This window comes from Lepisosteus platostomus, chromosome 26 (assembly GCF_059453375.1).
Source record: "Lepisosteus platostomus isolate fLepPlt1 chromosome 26, fLepPlt1.hap1, whole genome shotgun sequence".
In the NCBI taxonomy this organism is placed as follows: Eukaryota; Metazoa; Chordata; class Actinopteri; order Semionotiformes; family Lepisosteidae; genus Lepisosteus; species Lepisosteus platostomus.
Genome location: NC_142636.1, coordinates 10,828,059 through 10,849,272, shown reverse-complemented (window position 1 = coordinate 10,849,272; position 21,214 = coordinate 10,828,059). Strand labels below are relative to the sequence as shown.

The window sequence follows — 21,214 nt, the reverse complement described above, 5'->3', positions numbered from 1 at the left end:
CTCTCTGAATGAGCCCCCTACAGCGGCGTCATCATAACAGCAGACACATCCTGGGGTGATGTCATCACACGACAAGCACATCCTGGGGTGATGTCATCATGGCCCCTAGCAGATCCTGCGATGATGATGTCATCATGGCTCCTAGCACATCCTGCGGTGACGTCATCATGACACTGCACTGTGACTTCATTTCTGCTGAACATCTGTAGAAAGACTTTTGACATTAACGTCACATAGTGCATTTCTTTTTTAGAATTTCAACCTTGTGCACTACATGTTCCTTATTTTATCCTGTCTCATATTTTGTAAACGGACATTTAAACTCTTAAAACCTTAGACAGCGGAGAGAGTGTCATGAAACCACGATAAGATAGGAGCCCAAACAGGAGACTCTGGCGTCTTGTTGACGGATTAGCACATCTCTGTGTCAGCGCGCTCGTCTTTCTCGCGGGCGGGTGGCGCCGGATGAGAGTGATGATGATGATGACGTCTGTCAATACCTGTGGGTCTCGCGCTCGGCCTCCGCCGTGTTGTCACTCTCCAGTCGCCTCGAGCCCCGCCGCCTGGCACGAGGCCCAGGATAGAGATGCGGCTGCCATGGCAACAAGGAGATCGGAATATTCCTGCACACCTCAGCGGGGCGTGCGCGCGCCGGGCTGGCGGAGCCGCCAGTGAAGCCCAGAGACACGCGCAGTCCGCACGGCGGTGCATGCAGACACACCAGCACGGGAGCATGCAGACCGCGGAAACGCTCACGGACTCTCCGACCGCGCGGAGCGCGTTTCCCTGAAGACAGACGGGCGGGCGGAGCAGGAGCATCGTCAGGGATGCAGGAGCTGCCCCTCGCCTGAGCAGAAGCGGGAGCGGCGAGCGGAGCGGCTCGGGCCTCCGGCTGCCAGGAAGCGGCTCGAGCCGCGCGAGACCCCCGCCCTCCTTCGGCTTTCCTGCCCTTCCTGCGCGCTGAGCTCGCGCCTGCGGGGGCTCTTTCTCCCCCGGACAGGGGGAGACAGGCGCTGTCGCCTTTGACAGGCGCTGTCGCCTTTGATGCCGAGGCGCTGAGGCTCTGACGACATTACGGGCGTCCTTGGAGCGACCCGCCGGTCACAAGGAGAGACGCGGCGGCGCTCGGACCAGGGGCTCGGACCGGCACGTCGGCACCCGGGAGGGACGATGCCCGCGGGAGACAGGGGGCCGGCGGCGACAGCGAGGAGAGAGGAGCGGGGCGGCCGCGCCAGAGAAGCCGGGGCAGCGCAAGGACAGGCGGCGGCGTGTCTGGGCCGGGGGTCCAGGTGAGGTGAGGAGAGAGAGACCGGAGGAAGATCTGCCGCCGGACGGTGGTGTTTCGGAGCCGGACGAGCAGCGCCGCGATGGAAGGGCGCGAGACTCCCGCGAGCCTGTAGAGCCGTCCTCCACGAGCCTCTTACCCTTGGCTTCGCCGGCTCGTGCGACACCCGCTCGCGACAGTCGTTCCGGGTGCGCTCGCGGCCACCCCTCGCTGACTGTTAAAGACAAGAGCGGCGGGGGGGACTTTGTCTGAGGGGCGCCGGGGGGGGACTCGACCGAGCTCCCCAGCCCCCGCGATGGATGGTGGGGGCCCCGGGGGGGGGCCCGGGTCCGAGCGCCGGCCGGCCGCCGCCCCCAAGCGCCGCAGCAAGGGCAGCCCAGCGGACTGGGACTCCCCGGGGGCGGACCGGGAGGGCGTGGCCGGGGGCGGGGCCGGCAGGCGGCCGTCGGGCGTGGGCTCCGCCTCCTCGCCGGCCTCGGGCCCCGCCGCGGCCCCGCCCTCCCAGAGGTCCGTGGGCTTCGCCGCGTCCAGGGGCGCCCTGGCCTCCAGCTCGTCCAGCGGCGGGGGCGCGGCGGGCGCGGCCGGGACGCCCGAGCCGGCGCTGGCGGGCCCGGGCTCGGAGGGCGAGGACTACAGCTACTCCAACCAGTCCACCTTCATGCAGCGGCAGTTCGGCGCCATGCTGCAGCCCGGCGTCAACAAGTTCTCGCTGCGCATGTTCGGCAGCCACAAGGCCGTGGAGATCGAGCAGGAGCGCGTCAAGTCCGCCGGCTTCTGGATCATCCACCCCTACAGCGACTTCAGGTAACTGGGCCGGGCCGGGCCGGGCCGGGGAGAGAGGGAACAGAGCCTGTCTGTCTGCCTGCCTGTCTGTCCACCTGCCTGCCTGTCTGTCCGTCTGTGTGTCTGTCTGTCCGTCTGCCTGCCCGTCTGTCCATCTGTGTGTCTGTCTGTCCATATGTCCATCTGTCTTGTCTCTTTGTCTGTCCATCTCTCTGTCCGTCTGTGTCTCCATCTGTCTGTGTGTCCATCTGACTGTCTATCCATCTGTCTGTCATCGGTCCATCTGTCTCGTCGCTCTGTCTGTCCATCTGCCCGTCTGTCTGCTTGCCCTGCCAGTCTGTCCTCACTGTGCAGAGTTCAGCACCACGGCCAGCACTGCCAGACCCGAGCAACCGAGCGCGCTGTGCGGATTGCAGTAAACTGGTCAGTAGGGAGCGGTGCTGGAGGGGGACAGCTCAGCTACTGCTGTCTGAAGATGCAGAGGGACGAGTGATAGATGGACAGTGGACGGAGCTGGGTGGACAGACCATGGGTGGAGGGGTGATGGAGGGATGATGGATGAGGAATGTGCAAATGGATGGATGGATGATAGAGGGATGGACAACAAGATGAATGGATGATGGATAGATTCACAGATGATGAATGGGTGACAGACAGATTGAGGGATGATGGAGGGAGGGACAGACAGATAGAGGGATGATCTAGAGATGATTGAGGGAGGGACAGATGGAAGGATGATGGAGGAATGACGGATGGATGGATTAACCCCTCTCTCTCAGTACTGTGTGTATTAACTCCTCTCTCTCAGTGCTGTGTATATTAACCCCTCTCTCAGTGCTGTGTGTATTAACCCCTCTCTCTCAGTTCTGTGTGTATTAACCCCTCTCTCAGTGCTGTGTATATTAACCCCTGTCTGAGTGCTGTGTATATTAACCCCTCTCTCTCAGTGCAGTGTTTGTATTAACCACTCTCACAGTGCAGTGTGTATTAACCCCCCTCTTTCACTACTGTGTGTATTAACACTTCTCTCTCAGTACTGTTTTTATTAACCCCTCTCACAGTGCAGTGTGTATTAACCCCTCTCTCTCAGTAATGTGTGTATTAACCCCTCTCTCTCAGTGCTGTGTGTGTATTAACCCCTCTCTCTCAGTACTGTGTGTATTAACCCCTCTCTCAGTATTGTGTGTATTAACTCCTCTCTCTCAGTGCTGTGTGTATTAACCCCTCTCTCTCAGTACTGTGTGTATTAACCCCTCTCTCAGTACTGTGCGTATTAACCCCTCTCTCTCAGTACTGTGTGTATTAACCCCTCTCTCAGTACTGTGTGTATTAACCCCTCTCTCTCAGTGCTGTGTGAATTAACCACTCTCTCTCAGTGCTGTGTGTATTAACCCCTCTCTCAGTATTGTGTGTATTAACTCCTTTCTCTCAGTACTGTGTGTATTAACCCCTCTCAGTGCAGTGTGTATTAACCCCTCTCTCTCAGTGCAGTGTGTGTATTAACCCCTCTCTCTCAGTACTGTGTGTATTAACCCCTCTCTCTCAGTGCAGTGTGTGTATTAACCCCTCTCTCTCAGTACTGTGTGTATTAACCCCTCTCTCTCAGTTCTGTGTGTATTAACCACTCTCTCTCAGTACTGTGTGTATTAACCCCTCTCTCAGTGCTGTGTGTATTAACCCCTCTCTCTCAGTGCTGTGTGAATTAACCCCTCTCTCTCAGTACTGTGTGTATTAACCCCTCTCTCTCAGTACTGTGTGTATTAACCCCTGTCTCTTGCAGGTTTTACTGGGACTTGATCATGTTGCTGCTCATGGTTGGGAACCTCATCATCCTGCCGGTCGGCATCACCTTCTTTAAGGACGAGAACACACCGCCCTGGATCGTCTTCAACGTCGTCTCCGACACCCTGTTCCTGGTCGACCTGGTGCTCAACTTCCGCACGGGCATCGTCAAGGAGGACAACACAGAGATCATCCTGGACCCCCGCGCCATCAAGCTGCGCTACCTGAAGAGCTGGTTCCTGGTGGACTTCATCTCGTCCATTCCCGTGGACTACATCTTCCTGATGGTGGACCTGGAGACCCACGTGGACTCGGAGGTGTACCGCACCGCCCGGGCCCTCAGGATCGTCCGCTTCACCAAGATCCTCAGCCTGCTGCGCCTGCTCCGGCTATCCAGGCTCATCCGGTACATCCACCAGTGGGAAGAGGTACAGTAACACTGCACTGAGAGAGAGGGGTTCATACAGACACACTGACTGACTGGACACTCCAGTACATGAACACTGCACTGAGAGAGAGGGGTTCATACAGACACACTGACTGACTGGACACTCCAGTACATTAACACTGCACTGAGAGAGAGGGGTTCATACAGACACACTGACTGACTGGACACTCCAGTACATTAACACTGCACTGAGAGAGAGGGGTTCATACAGACACACTGACTGGACACTCCAGTACATTAACACTGCACTGAGAGAGAGGGGTTCATACAGACACACTGACTGACTGGACACTCCAGTACATTAACACTGCACTGAGAGAGGGGTTAATACAGACACACTGACTGACTGGACACTCCAGTACATTAACACTGCACTGAGAGAGAGGGGTTCATACAGACACACTGACTGGACACTCCAGTACATTAACACTGCACTGAGAGAGAGGGGTTCATACAGACACACTGACTGACTGGACACTCCAGTACATTAACACTGCATTGAGAGAGAGGGGTTCATACAGACACACTGACTGACTGGACACTCCAGTACATTAACACTGCACTGAGAGAGAGGGGTTCATACAGACACACTGACTGACTGGACACTCCAGTACATTAACACTGCACTGAGAGAGAGGGGTTCATACAGACACACTGACTGGACACTCCAGTACATTAACACTGCACTGAGAGAGAGGGGTTCATACAGACACACTGACTGACTGGACACTCCAGTACATTAACACTGCACTGAGAGAGAGGGGTTCATACAGACACACTGACTGACTGGACACTCCAGTACATTAACACTGCACTGAGAGAGAGGGGTTCATACAGACACACTGACTGACTGGACACTCCAGTACATTAACACTGCACTGAGAGAGAGGGTTTCATACAGACACACTGACTGGACACTCCAGTACATTAACACTGCACTGAGAGAGAAGGGTTCATACAGACACACTGACTGGACACTCCAGTACATTAACACTGCACTGAGAGAGAGGGGTTCATACAGACACACTGACTGGACACTCCAGTACATTAACACTGCACTGAGAGAGAGAGGGGTTCATACAGACACACTGACTGGACACTCCAGTACATTAACACTGCACTGAGAGAGAGGGGTTCATACAGACACACTGACTGACTGGACACTCCAGTAGAGAGACGATGATGTTAATCAGGGTGATGACAGGGATGATGATGAGGGTGATAGTGATGACAGATGACAGTGATGACGATGATAATGAGGAAGATGGTGAATGCTCTGGGTCAGGTGTTGGATGGTAGGCGTCAGTAATCTCTCTGGGTCTTGCAAGCCTGTCATGATCTCAGCTGATGTAGGCGCCCCTCTCTGATGCCCTTCCTCCTGACCCTCCGGCCCTGCAGATCTTCCACATGACCTACGACCTGGCCAGCGCGGTGGTGCGCATCGTCAACCTGATCGGCATGATGCTGCTGCTGTGCCACTGGGACGGCTGCCTGCAGTTCCTGGTGCCCATGCTGCAGGACTTCCCCAGCGACTGCTGGGTGGCCATCAACGACATGGTGGTGAGGAGGAGCTCTGTGTGCGCCTGTCTCAGTGTGTGTGTGTGTGTGTGTCTGTCTGTGTGTGTGTGCCTCTCTCTGTGTGTGCACGCCTGTCTCTGTGTCTGTGTATGCCTGTCTCTGTGTGTGTCTGTCCTTCTGTGTACCTGAGTTTGTGTGTGCCTGTCTCCCTGTCTCTCTCTGTGTGTGTGTGTGTGTGTGTGTGTGTGTGTGTGTGTGTGTGTGTGTGTGTGTGTGTGTGTGTGTGCGTGTGTGCGCGCGCTCGCCTGTCTCTGTGTGCATCTCTGTCTCTGTTTCACCCCGTTGGCAGTGGGAGCACAGCCTGTCCTCTCTGGACAGCCAGGTCTGTCTGTGTCCAGTTGCTCTGTCCAGGCTGTGGTCAGTGAGCCTGTCCTCTCTGGACAGCCAGGTCTGTCTGTGTCCAGTTGCTCTGTCCAGGCTGTGGTCAGTGAGCCTGTCCTCTCTGGACAGCCAGGCCTGCCTGTGTCCAGTTTCTCTGTCCAGGCTGTGGTCAGTGAGTCTGTACTGGTCAGGGTCTGTTTCTCTTTGCTGTCTCTTACCCTGGTCAGATACTCAGCTTGTGTGTACTGTCTGTTTAGGGTCCTGTAGCATTCCAGTTTGTGTTGTGTTGTGTGTGTGTCCCAGGCTTGTGCTATGATTGCTTGACTGTGACTGGTGTTGCTGAGGCTGGCTGGTGTCAGTGAGCTTCAGGACCAGCTGGCTGAGGGCTCTTCTCTGGGCTCAGCAGGGCCTTGTGCTGGAAGGAGCTCTGGTCAGTGTTTCTCAGGAGTGCCCAGTACTCGATTGCTTTCTGCTGTATATTGATTAGTAATGGGTATTGGCCTCATTCAGCCCTGCACAGTGTTAGGAGTTTGTCTCTGCACATGGGGGTATTTGTTACAGGGCTGTGTGTGCAGAGTTTCTTTGGCTGTCTGCAATCCTGGCCTGTGACTGGACCCCACACTTCACCAGTGGCTTGGATTACACTGTGAAATATCTGCAGCCAGATCTGTCATGTAGCTGTGATGTTGTAGAGACTCCTAGCAGTGTGGAAAGCCCTGTGTGCCTTCTTCAGTGCCTTCACTGCCAGGCCGAAACTCGCAGACGAGCTGACTGTCAGTGTGAGGTTTGTGTGGCTGGTTGTGTAGCTCCAATGTGTTGTTGTTGAGTGTGAAGCGGTGTTCTGGCTGGCGTGGTCCAGATTGACCCTCAGTGCCCATGTCTGACATGTTCTGTGCTTTTTCCATGCTCTCTCTGTCTTTCCTCAATACTGCCTCCGTCTCTCCTTCTCTATACCTCTCTCTGTCTCACTCCCCCTCTCCCCCTGTCTCTCTCCCTCTGTATCCATCTTCCTAAAATGCTGACTCACTGCAGCGGAGGGTTTCCTCTCGTGTTGCCAGGGAGATGGTTGCTAAGGAGCCTGACAGTGATGCTGTGAGGTCTGGGAGTCCCCACTGTTGTGAACCGAGAGAGGGAGGGAGGGAGAAAGGGGGGAACCGAGGTTGGTCAGAATGTGAACTTTATTACTCATAAATCTCCTTCTCTTTCCCTTCTCTCCCTCCCACCCTCTGTCCCTTTCATTTCCCTGTTCTTCCTCTCTCCCATTCTCCTCTTCTCTCCTCTCTCTTTCCTCCCTTTCTCCCCTCTCCCCCCTCTCTCTCCCTTGTACCTGTCCTCTTTCCCTCTCTCCCCTCTTCTCTCCTCTCTTGTTACTCTTGTCTCCCACCTCCTCTCTCCCCCTCTTTCTTCTCTCTCCTTTCTCTCCACTCTCCTCTCTCTCTCCCCTGTACCTCTCCTCTCTCTCCCTCTTTCTTCTCTCTCCCTCTCTCCCCTCTCTCCTCTCTCTCTCCCCTGTACCCCTCATCTGACCCTCTCTCCTCTCTTCTCTACTTCCTCCTTTGTCCTCTCTCTCCTCGTCTCTCCTCCTCTCTCCTCTCTCCCCTGTCCCCTGTCCACCTCCTCTCCCTCCCCCCTCCCCAGAATGTCACCTGGGGTGTGCAGTACTCCTACGCCCTCTTCAAGGCCATGAGCCACATGCTGTGTATTGGGTACGGTGCCCAGGCCCCGGTGGGCATGACGGACGTGTGGCTCACCATGCTGAGCATGATCGTGGGCGCCACCTGCTACGCCATGTTCATCGGCCACGCCACCGCGCTCATCCAGTCGCTCGACTCCTCGCGGCGCCAGTACCAGGAGAAGGTAAGCCATCGCCATCAGCGATCAATACCTGCCCCCTGTCTGTGACCTGTCTGTCTCTCGGTACAGGCAGTGGAGCAGTGACCTGTCTGTCTCTCAGTAAGAGCAGGTGGAGCAGTGACCTGTCTGTCTCTCGGTACAGGCAGTGGAGCAGTGACCTGTCTGTCTCTCAGTAAGAGCAGGTGGAGCAGTGACCTGTCTGTCTCTCAGTAAGAGCAGGTGGAGCAGTGACCTGTCTGTCTCTCAGTACGAGCAGGTGGAGCAGTGACCTGTCTGTCTCTCGGTACAGGCAGTGGAGCAGTGACCTGTCTGTCTCTCAGTACAAGCAGGTGGAGCAGTGACCTGTCTGTCTCTCGGTACAGGCAGTGGAGCAGTGACCTGTCTGTCTCTCAGTACAAGCAGGTGGAGCAGTGACCTGTCTGTCTCTCAGTACGAGCAGGTGGAGCAGTGACCTGTCTGTCTCTCAGTATAAGCAGGTGGAGCAGTACATGTCGTTCCACAAGCTCCCGGCCGATGTGCGTCAGCGGATTCATGAGTACTATGAGCATCGCTACCAGGGCAAGATGTTTGATGAGGAGAACATCCTGGGAGAGCTGAGCGAGCCGCTGAAGGAGGTCTGTCTGTCTGTCCGTCTCACTCTCTACCACCCCCACCCCTCTCACTCTCCCTCTGTACTCTCTCTTTTACCCTTCTGTGTCTCTAACCCCTCTCTCTAATCCCTCTCTAACCCCTCTCATTCTATACCCCTCTCTCCCTAATCCCTCTAACTCTCTAACTCCTCTCTAACCCCTCTAACTCTCTAACCCCTCTCTCTAACCCCTCTCTCTCTAACCCCTCTCTCTAACCTCTCTCTCTCTAATCTCTCTCTAACCCCTCTCTCTCTAATCTCTCTCTAACCCCTCTCTCTCTAACCCCTCTCCTCTCTAACCCCTCTCTCTCTAACCCCACACCCTCTCTAACCCCTCTCCCTCTCTAACCCCACACTCTCTCTAACCCCTCTCTCTAACCCCTCTCTCTCTAACCCCTCTCCTCTCTAACCCCTCTCTCTCTAACCCCACACCCTCTCTAACCCCTCTCCCTCTCTAACCCCACACTCTCTCTAACCCCTCTCTCTAACCCCTCTCTCTCTAACCCCTCTCCTCTCTAACCCCTCTCTCTCTAACCCCTCTCCCTCTCTAACCCCACACTCTCTCTAACCCGTCTCTCTAACCCCTCTCTCTCTAACCCCTCTCTCTCTAACCCCACACTCTCTCTAACCCCACACCCTCTCTAACCCCTCTCCCTCTCTAACCCCTCTCTCTGTTGTCCTGGCTCACAGGAGATTGTGAATTTCAACTGCCGCAGCCTGGTGGCCAACATGCCCCTGTTCGCCAACGCCGACCCCAACTTCGTCACGGCCATGCTGACCAAGCTGCGCTTCGAGGTCTTCCAGCCGGGCGACTTCATCATCCGCGAGGGCACGGTGGGCAAGAAGATGTACTTCATCCAGCACGGCGTGGTCAGCATCCTCACCCGCGGCAACAAGGAGACCAAGCTGAGCGACGGCTCCTACTTCGGGGGTGAGAGAGGGGTGCAGAGTGGGGAGACGGGGGAGAGAGGGGTGCAGAGTGGGGAGACGGGGAGGAGAGAGGGTTAGGAGAGAGGGGGTACAGAGTGGGGAGACAGGGAGGAGAGAGGGGGTACAGAGTGGGGAGACAGGGAGGAGAGAGGGGTGCAGAGTGGGGAGACAGGGAGGAGAGAGGGTTAGGAGAGAGGGGGTACAGAGTGGGGAGACAGGGAGGAGAGAGGGGGTACAGAGTGGGGAGACAGGGGGGAGAGAGGGGTGCAGAGTGGGGAGACAGGGAGGAGAGAGGGGGAGGAGAGAGGGGTGCAGAGTGAGAAGACAGGGAGGAGAGAGGGGTGCAGAGTGAGGAGACAGGGAGGAGAGAGGGTGCAGAGTGAGGAGACAGGGAGGAGAGAGGGGGAGGAGAGAGGGGTGCAGAGTGAGAAGACAGGGAGGAGAGAGGGTGCAGAGTGAGGAGACAGGGAGGAGAGAGGGGGAGGAGAGAGGGGTGCAGAGTGAGAAGACAGGGGGGAGAGAGGGGTGCAGAGTGAGGAGACAGGGAGGAGAGAGGGGGAGGAGAGAGGGGGTACAGAGTGAGAAGACAGGGAGGAGAGAGGGTGCAGAGTGAGGAGACAGGGAGGAGAGAGGGGGTACAGAATGGGGAGACAGGGAGGAGAGAGGGGGAGGAGAGAGGGTGCAGAGTGGGGAGACAGGGAGGAGAGAGGGGTGCAGAGTGGGGAGACGGGGAGGAGAGAGGGGTGCAGAGTGGGGAGACGGGGAGGAGAGAGGGGTGCAGAGTGGGGAGACGGGGAGGAGAGAGGGGTGCAGAGTGGGGAGACAGGGGGGAGAGAGGGGGTGCAGAGTGGGGAGACAGGGAGGAGAGAGGGGGTGCAGAGTGGGGAGACAGGGAGGAGAGAGGGGTGCAGAGTGGGGAGACAGGGGGGAGAGAGTGCAGAGTGGGGAGACAGGGAGGAGAGAGGGGGTACAGATTGGGGAGAGAGGGAGGAGAGAGGGGGTACAGAGTGAGAAGACAGGGAGGAGAGAGGGTGCAGAGTGGGGAGACAGGGAGGAGAGAGGGGGTACAGAATGGGGAGACAGGGAGGAGAGAGGGGGAGGAGAGAGGGTGCAGAGTGGGGAGACAGGGAGGGGGTACAGAGTGGGGAGACAGGGAGGAGAGAGAGGGTACAGAGTGGGGTACAGAGTGGAGAGAGAGGAGAGAGGAGGTGCAGACGAGGTGCAGAGGGACTCGAGGGGGAGTCGATCGCCGTGACCCGTCTCTCCCCCCCCCCAGAGATCTGCCTGCTGACGCGGGGGCGCCGCACGGCCAGCGTGAGGGCCGACACCTACTGCCGGCTGTACTCGCTGTCCGTGGACAACTTCAACGAGGTGCTGGAGGAGCACCCCATGATGCGCCGCGCCTTCGAGACCGTGGCCATGGACCGGCTGGACCGCATCGGTGAGGCGCGGGCCGCCGGCCGCTCGGGGCATGGGTCAGGGCGGCGCCAGCGTGACCCCCCTCTCTCTCTCTCTCTCTGTCTCCCCCCCCAGGGAAGAAGAACTCCATCCTGCTGCGCAAGGCCTCGCAGGACCCCCACAGCGGCGGGGGCTCCGTGGGGGGGGGCAGCGGCGGGCGGGGCGGGCCGGGGGGGCCGCGCGGCGGCGGCGGCGGCGGGGGGGCCGCGTACGGCTCGTGCGACAGCGTCATCGTGCAGCAGATCGTCAGGCACGACAACATGGCGGCGGCGCAGGACCCGCTGTCGCCCCGGCCGCGCCCCCTGATCTGGGCACCCCTGGTGCACGCCCCGCTGCAGACGGCCACGGCCACCACCAACGTGGCCATCGCGCTGACCCCCCAGCAGCACCAGCAGCTGCAGCAGCAGGCCACCCAGGCGCTGGCGGCCGCCATCTTCCTGCCCCCCCCTCTGCAGCACGGCCCCGCCCCCGACCCGCCCCGGCCCCCGCTGCCCCCCCGCGGCCCGGCCCGCCCGGGCTCCGTCAGCTCCCTCGGAGGGGGTGGGGTGTCTCCCAGGACAGCCGCGCCCCCGGGGCTCCCCGTTTCTGCCCCCCCCCCCTGCTCCTCCTCCTCCTCGCCCCCTCCTTCCTCCGCTCCGGCCCCGCAGCCCCCCCACCTGGGCAGGACGCTGCACTACAGCCTGCGGGTCCAGCCGGGGGCAGGAGGGGCGGCCCTGCGACAGCCCTCCCGCGGCGACGGCACTTCCGCCCCCCGGCAGCAGGTGGCGCTGGTGAGGTACGGGGGCAGCACCCAGGGGCTCCCCGCCATCGGCCGGCTCACGCAGGAGGCCCGGCTGCTCTCGGCCTCCCAGCCCACGCTGCCCCACAGGGGCTGGGGGGGCTCCCCGCAGCTGCGCGGGTCCCAGGAGCCCCTGCAGTGCGTCCTGGACCGCAGCCACTCGCAGTACCACCGCAAGGCCTCCGGGGGCAGTCTGCTCGCCCCCTTCCTCTCGGCGCCGGGGCAGCTGGCCAGGCAGGGCGCGGTGGGGGGCAGCGCCGGGGTGCTGACGAGCACGGCCCCCTCCCAGCCTGCGCCCCAGCCTCTCCCCAAATCCCAGCCAGCGCCCCAGCCAGTCCCCAAATCCCAAACAGCGCCCCCGCCTGCCCCCAAATCCCAACCAGCGCCCCAGCCTCTCCCCAAATCCCAGCCGGTGCCCCAGCCTCTCCCCAAATCCCAACCAGCGCCCCAGCCTCTCCCCAAATCCCAGCCGGTGCCCCAGCCTCTCCCCAAATCCCAACCAGCGCCCCAGCCTCTCCCCAAATCCCAGCCGGTGCCCCAGCCTCAGCCTGTGTCGCAGCCAGCACCCCAATCTTCTGTCCCATCCCAGACAGCTGCCCTCTCCCAAGCCCCAGCCCCTGGTCCTGCCCCACTCACCCCAGTCCCCTCCGGCCCCCTCGCCCTGCGCCCCAAGGCCACGCCGCCGGCCCCCCCCAGCCCCCCCTCCTCGCAGACGCCGGGGGCCCCCTCCCCCCCTGCAGCGCCCCTCCCCTCCTCTGCCTCTGCCTCTGCCTCCACCTCCTCCTCCAAGGAGGGTAGAGACCCCTCCACCCCCCCCAGGAGGGGCTCCAGGGTGGGGGAGGCGCCAGGGGAGTCGGCCCTCAGACACAAGCTGCCATCTAACATGTGAAGAGCAGTCTCACCCCCCGGGCACAGGGCACAGCTGGAGTCCAGTCTCACCCCTCCGGGGGCACAGGGCACAGCTGGAGTCCAGTCTCACCCCTCCGTGGGCACAGGGCACAGCTGGAGTCCAGTCTCACCCCCCCAGGGGCACAGGGCACAGCTGGAGTCCAGTCTCACCCCCCCAGGGGCACAGGGCACAGCTGGAGTCCAGTCTCACCCCCCCAGGGGCACAGGGCACAGCTGGAGTCTAGTCACCCCTCTGGGGGCACAGGGCACAGCTGGAGTCCAGTCACCCCCCCGGGGGCACAGGGCACAGCTGGAGTCTCCCTGTCGATCCCTCAGCACCTGCGCAGGAGCTGTGTTGACACCAGGGGGCGCTCGACCTGCACCCCATTGGCCCAGAGCTCCCAGGACTCACAGCTGGGAGCTTCCCTAAAAACATCCCGGCCGCGGCGCCATTCCCAGGCTTGGCCCCACGCTCCCAGGAGGCTGCTGAGCACCCGGATCGCCTCAGGAAGTGGAATTCCCTGCTGGGAACCCGGAAGTCGAGTCTTCTCCGGGATCTGGGACTTGTTCCTCGTCTCCTGGTCTTCTCCAGGGATTGGGGTGCTACTGGCAACGTTCTTCAGCGTCCAGCCTTGGGGGACCACAGACAGACTCCAGCCTGCAGTCTCCGGAGCCCCCGCCCGAAAATCACCCCAAAACCCCGCCCCCCCTCAACCTCACTGCCCTCCTTCCTTATCACCAAAGTGTAAAAGATGAACAATAATAATAACAACAGTAATAAGATTTATAAGCAATTTATAAGCGTCCATCGTCCAGGTGCGTGTTTAGTTTTGGAAAAGCAGCAGCGTTTGTGCGGAGTTCAACCCCTGTCCTGGGTGTGCACGTGCAACATCTGTTCTACCTGCCACTGCCACCAGGGGGCTCCCTTTAGGCCCCGCTCCGCTGTGCTCCCTGACTCTGGTCCCAGTCCGGCCAAGGTCGGGTCAGAGCCAGGGACTGGGGGGTTTTTATATCCAGCGCCAATGTCTGCTGGGCTGCAGGTATTTCGTAACAGGGCCATCGCCATCGTGCTGACGTCCCTGCCAGGGCTCCAGTACAGTCTGGACCTGTTCGAGACAGCAGAGCTGGTTTCCACTGTGGGCTTTTTACTGTTATAATGCGCCTTTTACCACAGGGCACAGTGTTCACTGGATTGTGTACACGAGTGGGCAGTAATAATTGGATTCTGTACACAAATATAGTGATTATTGGATTCTGTGCACAAATATAGTGATAATTGGATTCTGTGTAAGATTGCAGTGATAAATGGATTCTGTACACAAGTGTGCAGTGATATTTGAATTCTGTACACGAGTGCAGCGATAATTGGATTCTGTACACGAGTGCAGTTTTAATTGGATTCTGTACACAAGTGCAGTAATAATTTGATTTTGTACATGAGTGCACAGTGATAATTGGATTCTATACACAAGTGCAGTGATAATTGGATTCTGTGCATGAGTGTGCAGTGATATTTGGATTCTGTGCACGAGTGTGCAGTGATCACCGGATTCTGTGCACGAGTGTGCAGTGATATTTGGATTCTGTGCACGAGTGTGCAGTGATCACCGGATTCTGTTCAGGGAGCTGAGATGTCAACATGGTGGCGATGACGTCAGCAGTGAGGTGTGGGCCGTGTGCCTGCAGCCCCTCGGTCAGCGGCGGGCGGGGCCATGTCAGCGCCAGCACACCTTGAGCGCCGCTCTGTCCTCCGCGTGTCGAGCTGTGCCCTGCCCCCCTCCAAGCCCCCAGGGCTCTGAGCTCCGCGCACGCCGCGGGTCCTGATCGGACCAAAAATGCTTCTCCATATCACAGCTTTAGCTTTCTAGCAGAGCATTTTTAACGATTTTCTACCTAGAGACAGAAATACTCTTTGTGAACAAAAAGACAGGGCGCAGCTTCTAGATGTGTAGAGCTCAGTACAGCCCACACTGCAGATTCTCTTGACGTCACTGTAGCAGCTTCCTCTCCCGTGCCAGCTGGATTGGGAATTGTCGGGAATACCGGCAGCAGTGTGGACTTCCGGCAGTGTGCTGTCCGGTGTGGAAGGAACTGGGACCTCCGTGCTGCCGGATTGGACACCGGGCCGGCGAAAAAAGCACAAGAGGTGCTTCCCACACGGAGTTCTCCACGCAATCCGGAGGAACGCCGGCACAGGCGAAGACTCCAGCTCTGGCCAGTTTCACGGAGGAGCCATCCGGTTTTACTCGCACGCCTAGATTAAGGGATTAGGATCCCCCCCCCCGGAATGCTTCCAGGAATAAGGGAAACTGGTTAGATGGGAAGGGGAAGACTTGAACATTCCATGCATCTTCATCAGGATGTGCCGTGATCCAAGGATTTTCTGGGGATGACTGTCCCCGTGTCTGTGTCTGTCCCAGGCGCCTCCCTCCTCCCAGCTCTCCAGTCACCCCTTTGTCGGTGTTGTGCCACCTGTGCTGTGCGTTCTCCAGCGTTCCTGCCCCTGCCTCACCTGGGACACGCGTAATCCCCGCGGGCTCGCCGGTCCGGGATCCCTCTGCGCGCCCGGGCCGCCCTGTAGACCCACTCACCTGCCCGAGCCCACACCTGTGGAGGGCAGCGTCTTCTCCATCCAGCGAGCGGCGATTCCAATAGCACTGACGGGAAGGAAAAAAGTCATTTACAGATCCCTCTCTCTTTCGTATTGTATATTTTTTGTTGTTGTAAATAGAGAATTTATTGAGAAAATGTGACGATGGGGAACGCAAAAGGACATTTGTAAAGGCGGGAGATGTAAATAAAGATGACCAGGAGGAAGGACTGTCGCAGCGTGAGTTCCTGTTGAGCTGTGGAGAACGGACAGAGTGAGGAAGAGGAGAGAGAGTGAGGCAGAGAGAGGAGAGAAAGCATGAGAGAGCGAGGTCATGCAGAGGAGAGAGGAGTGTGAGGCAGATGGAGAGAAAGGATGAGGAGGAGTGAGGCAGAGGTGAAATGAGAGGAGGATGAAGGAGAGGGAGAACAGAGAGGTGAGTGAGGGCTCAGGACCTGAGAAGATGACACAGGCCACACTGGAGAGGAGCCCATGGAGCTGATTGCTGCTGGCTTGTGCTTGGAGCTGAGGTGCAGGGAGGCGCAGGGAGGCGCTGGGAGGCACTGGGAGGCAGAGGGAGGGAGGGGCTGTGGAGGAGGAGCTGCCCAGTGACCTGGCTGGCCTCTGGCCAGACTCTGCCCCCCCCCGCCCTCTCCCTCTCCCTCTCCAGCCCCTGCTGGATCAGTGTGACCGCAGTGGCCAGATGGGGCCTGATTGAAAGGGTATGGAACTCATTTCCTGACCCGTCAGCTGGACTCGGAGTCTGAAATCCCTAATCCCTTTCCTGGAATGGGGGCGCAGGGGTCGGGGCAGCAGCTGTCCAGATGGTGCAGGACAAGGTGTGTCAGCCTTTAATTTCCCTTTTCTAATCCGATTGGCCTGAGTCCGAGAGAGAGAGCACAGGTATTACGCTTCTGGACAACCTGCATGACATTCAGGAGAATTTAGAGAACATCACAACACGTAATCCACACAGCTCAGACTCCCTCAATAGGTGTATTGCTTTCTTGACCTCCCTAGTTAGAGGACACAATTCCAGTTCATACTGACAGTACAGTACATTACGGTCCCAGTCCAGTAGGACAGTCCTGTTACAATAGGGGCTACAGTCCCAGTGCAGTAGAACAGTCCTGTTACAGTAGGAGCTACAGTCCCAGTGCAGTAGAACAGACCTGTAACAATAGGGGCTACAGTCCCAGTGCAGTAGAACAGTCCTGTTACAATAGGAGCTACAGTCCCAGTGCAGTAGGACAGTCCTGTTACAATAGGGGCTACAGTCCCAGTGCAGTAGGACAGTCCCTGTCTTGTTCCTCTTTCTCCCTCTGATCCTTCCTGTTGTATTTTTTCACTGTCCTCACTATCTCCCAGCTGCTCACCTGTCTAAGTCTCTGAGGAAACAGACATCCCTGGTTACCGTGGAGACTCATTCCAGAGGTGGGCAGACGTGGCTGAGGCCTTCCATGAGGTCAGAGAGACAAGCCCCGCCCCCCTGGGGGGGCCGCTGGGTAATTTCCCTCCCTGCCCTCCTCACAGGAGGCACAAGAGGCCGATCTGACGACATGCGGTCTCCCGCCATCGCACCGCTGCGTCTGTAGAACCTGTGTGGAGCCATGACTGCGCTCTGTCTCGTCCTGTGGGAGCATGTGATGAAAACTGTTGCTTTCGCTTGCAACTCTGGGACAGCTCTAGGCCTGGCCTCTGTGTCTCTGTCTCTGTCCTATCCAGGGACAGCTCTAGGCCTGGCCTCTGTGTCTCTGTCTCTTTCTCTGCCCTGTCCCAGGACAGCTCTAGGCCTGGCCTCTGTGTCTCTGTCTCTGTCCTATCCAGGGACAGCTCTAGGCCTGGCCTCTGTGTCTCTGTCTCTGTCCTGTCCCGGGACAGCTCTAGGCCTGACCTCTGTGTCTCTGTCTCTGTCTCTGTCCCGGGACAGCTCTAGGCCTGGCCTCTGTGTCTCTGTCTCTGCCCTGTCCCGGGACAGCTCTAGGCCTGGCCTCTGTGTCTCTGTCTCTGTCCTGTCCCGGGACAGCTCTAGGCCTGGCCTCTGTGTCTCTGTCTCTGTCCTGTCCCGGGACAGCTCTACAGTGGGCAGTCAGTGGTTCTGCTCACGAGCTTGGAGATGAAGGGTTCTCCAGAGCATATTGCCTGTCTCTTCCCTGTCTGACACAGGACACTTCCCAGGACACTGTCAGTAAGAGTGGAGGTGTCCTGGCTGAATCCAACTCTGGACGGTATAGTTTCCTTTTAATTCAGTCGGTGCTGCTGTGTCTCTCTCCTCTGCTGACCTGTGTGCAGTGGAGCTGCTGTATGTCAGTAAAGGTGGGGCTGCACTTCAGGGAAGGATGAAGTGGGTCCCTTCCTACACGAATGCAAACCAATTGTTTGAAATTTTCCTATTAGGAGGTGCCCGTCTTTTCATTAACTTACGGTACATACCCGCTAAACGTCGACTACTCTAGATTTTACGGTACCGTTCCACCCTCAGGGCGCAGGGCGGATGTGATGTCACACGTGTGGCGCGAGATAAGAAAGCATCAGCGGGGAGACCAAGCGGCCAGCTGGGAGAAAACAAACAGCGATTGAAGAGGAGTGGTTTCACAAAGCAATGTCTTCTGATCTGGAGAAAGCAATGCAAGGTCAGCCAGTCGGGGCTGGGCTCTTGGGCGTTCGGTAATTGTTTTGTTTTGTATATCGGCGGTTCAGTAATCGGTAAAGACAACAACACGCACATTTCTTGTCTGCACGTCTCTAAAGCGGTTGCATACGTTATATCATAGGCATTGTAATAATCTCAATACAAATTAATTTCGTGTACGTAAGCTTCTGTGTAAGGTGGAGAGTTCAGCTCATTTTTTAATCTCGAACAAGTGGGTCAGTGTTGAGTCCTTGAGGGATGAGACACAGATGAAAGAGCTTCCCAGGAGCGACAGCCGTGCGACCGCTGACCTCAGTGGGTCGCCCAGGCTGGGCCCTTCGACTCGTGCAGTCCGTTCGGTTGTGAGCTAGCTATTTGAGCTCTAGATCTCATCCAGCTGTTTCTTGAAAGAAACCGGGGTATTGGCTTCTGCAGCTTGTTCCATGCTCCTGCCACCCTTTGTGTAAAGTAGCGCCGCCCCCCCCTCCCCCCCTTCTCAATTTTAAACAAGCTGCCCTGTAGCTTACATTCTGGCTCATTCTGAAGATAATTACTAATAATTGCTTACACTTACATAGTGCTTTTCTGGACACTCGACTCAAAGCACTTTACAGGTAATGGGGATCCCCCCCACCACCACCAGTGTGCAGCCCCACCTGGATGATGCGACAGCAGCCATAGTGCACCAGAGCGCTCCCCACACAGCAGCTCTCAGTGGGGAGGAGAATTTGATGTCTGTAAAAAACATGTCTGTTGGGTTGACTTGGTCAGTGTCCTTGAGGATTTTGAGGACTTGTGTCAGGTCAGCCTGCGAGGGTATGACATGCTTTTTATTCTTGATCGTCTGCAGAGGAGACATGAACCCATGACCCCCTGTCAGGTCCAGTCCTGACCCCCTCATTCCCTCTTCTGCCCCCTGTTGGTAAAGCTGATGGAAGCACCACATCACAGTGTGAATAGATCTCTAGATTAGACCCAGTCTTGTTCCCAGGATCTCATCCAGCCCATTCAGGGTGGATCCCAGCAAATCTACTCCAGATCGCCCAGGTGCAGGAAAGTCCTGCTCCAGACACCCGCCACCCTTTGCGTAAAGAGGAGCCACAAAAGTCTCGGTTGGCGACCCACCCTGTCCAGTGGGTACCAGGCCTGGGAGTCGTATCGGAATCGGATTTCGTGCTGCTCCCCTTTACAGGAGATGCCCGAGCTAAATTCTGTGGAGATGGAGGCAGCTGTTGGTGTGTGTTTGTGAGCGATTTGCGCACGGCCCGGCGCAGGGGCTCCGGGGTTAGACAGGGCGCGATGGGGTGTGGAAAGACTTCTGAAATCCGAGGGGCAGGACTGGCCGCTGTGGTCTGCAGGCACGTCTGGGGCTCCAGGTGTCACCCGGTAATCTGATTTCTGGATAAATTTATCTCTAATAGGATCAGGGGATTAGAGGACACACACAGGTATGGTGTTATTATTGCTGTGGTTTCCTTGCTGTGGCGCAGGACTGACCCGGGCTGGAGGGGGAAGGGTGTCCTGGCGCCCCCTGGCTGTCAGTTCCTGCTACAGAGAGGCGCTTGAGCATTTTTTTCCTTGTTGTCTCTCCCACCCCCTATAATAATAATTACTTACACTTATAAAGCGCTATTCTGGACACTCTCCACTCAAAGCGCTTTACAGGTAATGGGGATCCCCTCCACCAGCTCCAGTGTGCAACCCCACCTGGATGATGTGGCTGCAGCCAGAGTGCTCCAGTACTCTCCCCACACACCAGCTCTCAGAGTGATGGAGCCAGTTCAGAGAGGGGGGTTATCAGGAGGCCATGACTGGTAAAGGCCAGGGGGAGATCTGGCCAGGACACTGGGGTAACACCCCTACTCTTCTCAAGAAACGCCCTGGGATTTTTAATGACCACAGAGAGTCAGGACCTCGGTTTTACGTCTCATCTGAAAAACTGAGCCTTTTTACAGTATAGTGTCCCCGTCACTATACTGGGGCATTAGGACCCACACGGACCGCAGGGTGAGCGCCCCCTGCTGGTCTCTTTAATACCTCTTCCAGCAGCAGCCTCAGCTTTCCCAGGAGTCTCCCCTCCAGGTACTGGCCAGGCTCACACTGCTGGGCTGCAGTGGGGCTGCCAGCTGGGAGCTGCAGGGTGATGTAGCTGCTGGCCACAGAGGCGAGGCTGTTGGCACAATTCAAAACAGAGCAGTTGGAAGCAGTAGAAGGTGCTGGAAGTCCATACGGACCTGATGAACTGTCTGCCCCAGGAGTGTGAAGGGCGTGTTGAGGGGTTCTGATGGAATAATCAGCCCGACGGCTCGCAAGCAGGTCAGGAGGGTGTTGTGTCCTGCTGTCTGTGGGGGAGTGTCACCGGCCGGGAAGAGCCGTCCTCCTCTCTCCGGCTTGGCTTCTTCCTGTCGCTCTGGATTGCCGTCGTGTGTCTCTGGGGGGAGCCCTGCCCTTCCTCTCCAGCTCACCCCTCTCCCTCCCCTCCCTCCCTTGTCTGCAGACTACGAGGAGGCAACGCAGGGCCTGGCTGAGGAGGTGCAGGGCCTGGCCGAGAGGCTGAAGAAGGTGTCGGAGTACCAGAGCACTCTGCTCCGAGTCAACACGCAACTGGTGAGTGTTCACTCCGGGCTCCAGCACAACTCCCAGTGCACAGCAGTCTGATCCACTCCAGGTTTTACAGTGCTGCCAGTAAGACTCCCAGTGCACAGCAGCCTGATCCACTCCAGGTGTTACAGTGCTGTCAGTCAGACTCCCAGTGCACAGCAGTCTGATCCACTCCAGGTGTTACAGTGCTGTCAGTCAGACTCCCAGTGCACAGCAGTCTGATCCACTCCAGGTTTTACTGTACTGCCAGTGCACAGCAGTCTGAGCTGTGTTGCTATCAGTGTTTTATTGTGTACTGCATTAATGTGACTTTGTGTTCTGGTGTTGCAGAACGCCTGGCTGTGGAACATTGAGGAGCTGTCAAAACACCGCCGCCAGTCGCACCCGCAGCCTGTACCTTGACCTTCCCACCAGCAGGGGGCACAACCCTCTCTCCCTCTCTCCCCTCCCTCCCCTCCCGCTGCTTCCCCGTCTGACCCCCGCTGTACAGTACAGGGTGCGGCGCTCGCTGCAGTACTAGGTCCGCCCTGCTCGTTGTTACTTGTCTGTAAATAAATTTGCAACTGCGTGTTTTGTGTTCACGATAAAATTGTGACATTTGTCGGACTCGTGTTCTTCTTTGCCGGAACGGACTGACTGTAAAGTGTTTGTGTGAGAA

The 21,214-nt window shown here is 57.8% G+C and overlaps 1 protein-coding gene across 3 annotated transcripts; it reads left to right on the top strand.

Annotated features, from left to right (window-relative positions):
• The first annotated feature begins 220 nt into the window (after window positions 1–220).
• Window positions 221–21,156, top strand: LOC148640094 (potassium/sodium hyperpolarization-activated cyclic nucleotide-gated channel 3). Of its 3 annotated transcripts, XM_088621426.1 has the most exons (11): window positions 221–2,089; window positions 3,849–4,278; window positions 5,697–5,858; window positions 7,836–8,054; window positions 8,519–8,665; window positions 9,370–9,610; window positions 10,886–11,050; window positions 11,143–16,162; window positions 16,692–17,956; window positions 20,453–20,562; window positions 20,887–21,156. In XM_088621426.1, exons 1-8 carry the CDS (start codon window positions 1,581–1,583, stop codon window positions 12,732–12,734), a joined length of 3,465 nt encoding a protein of 1,154 aa, XP_088477552.1. In that variant the 5' UTR covers window positions 221–1,580; the 3' UTR covers window positions 12,735–16,162; window positions 16,692–17,956; window positions 20,453–20,562; window positions 20,887–21,156. The 3 variants fall into 3 exon arrangements, with proteins under 3 accessions (XP_088477552.1, XP_088477551.1, XP_088477553.1); XM_088621425.1 differs by having other exon boundaries at window positions 11,143–17,956; XM_088621427.1 differs by having other exon boundaries at window positions 11,143–17,990.
• Window positions 21,157–21,214: the final 58 nt, after the last annotated feature.

Coding starts and splice junctions, on each gene's coding strand:
- LOC148640094 (XM_088621426.1), top strand. CDS start 1,581: ATGGATGGTGGGGGCCCCGGGGGGGGGCCCGGGTCCGAGCGCCGGCCG. Junction 8,666..9,369: donor TGAGCGAGCCGCTGAAGGAG/GTCTGTCTGTCT, acceptor CCTGGCTCACAG/GAGATTGTGAATTTCAACTG. Junction 9,611..10,885: donor CGACGGCTCCTACTTCGGGG/GTGAGAGAGGGG, acceptor CCCCCCCCCCAG/AGATCTGCCTGCTGACGCGG.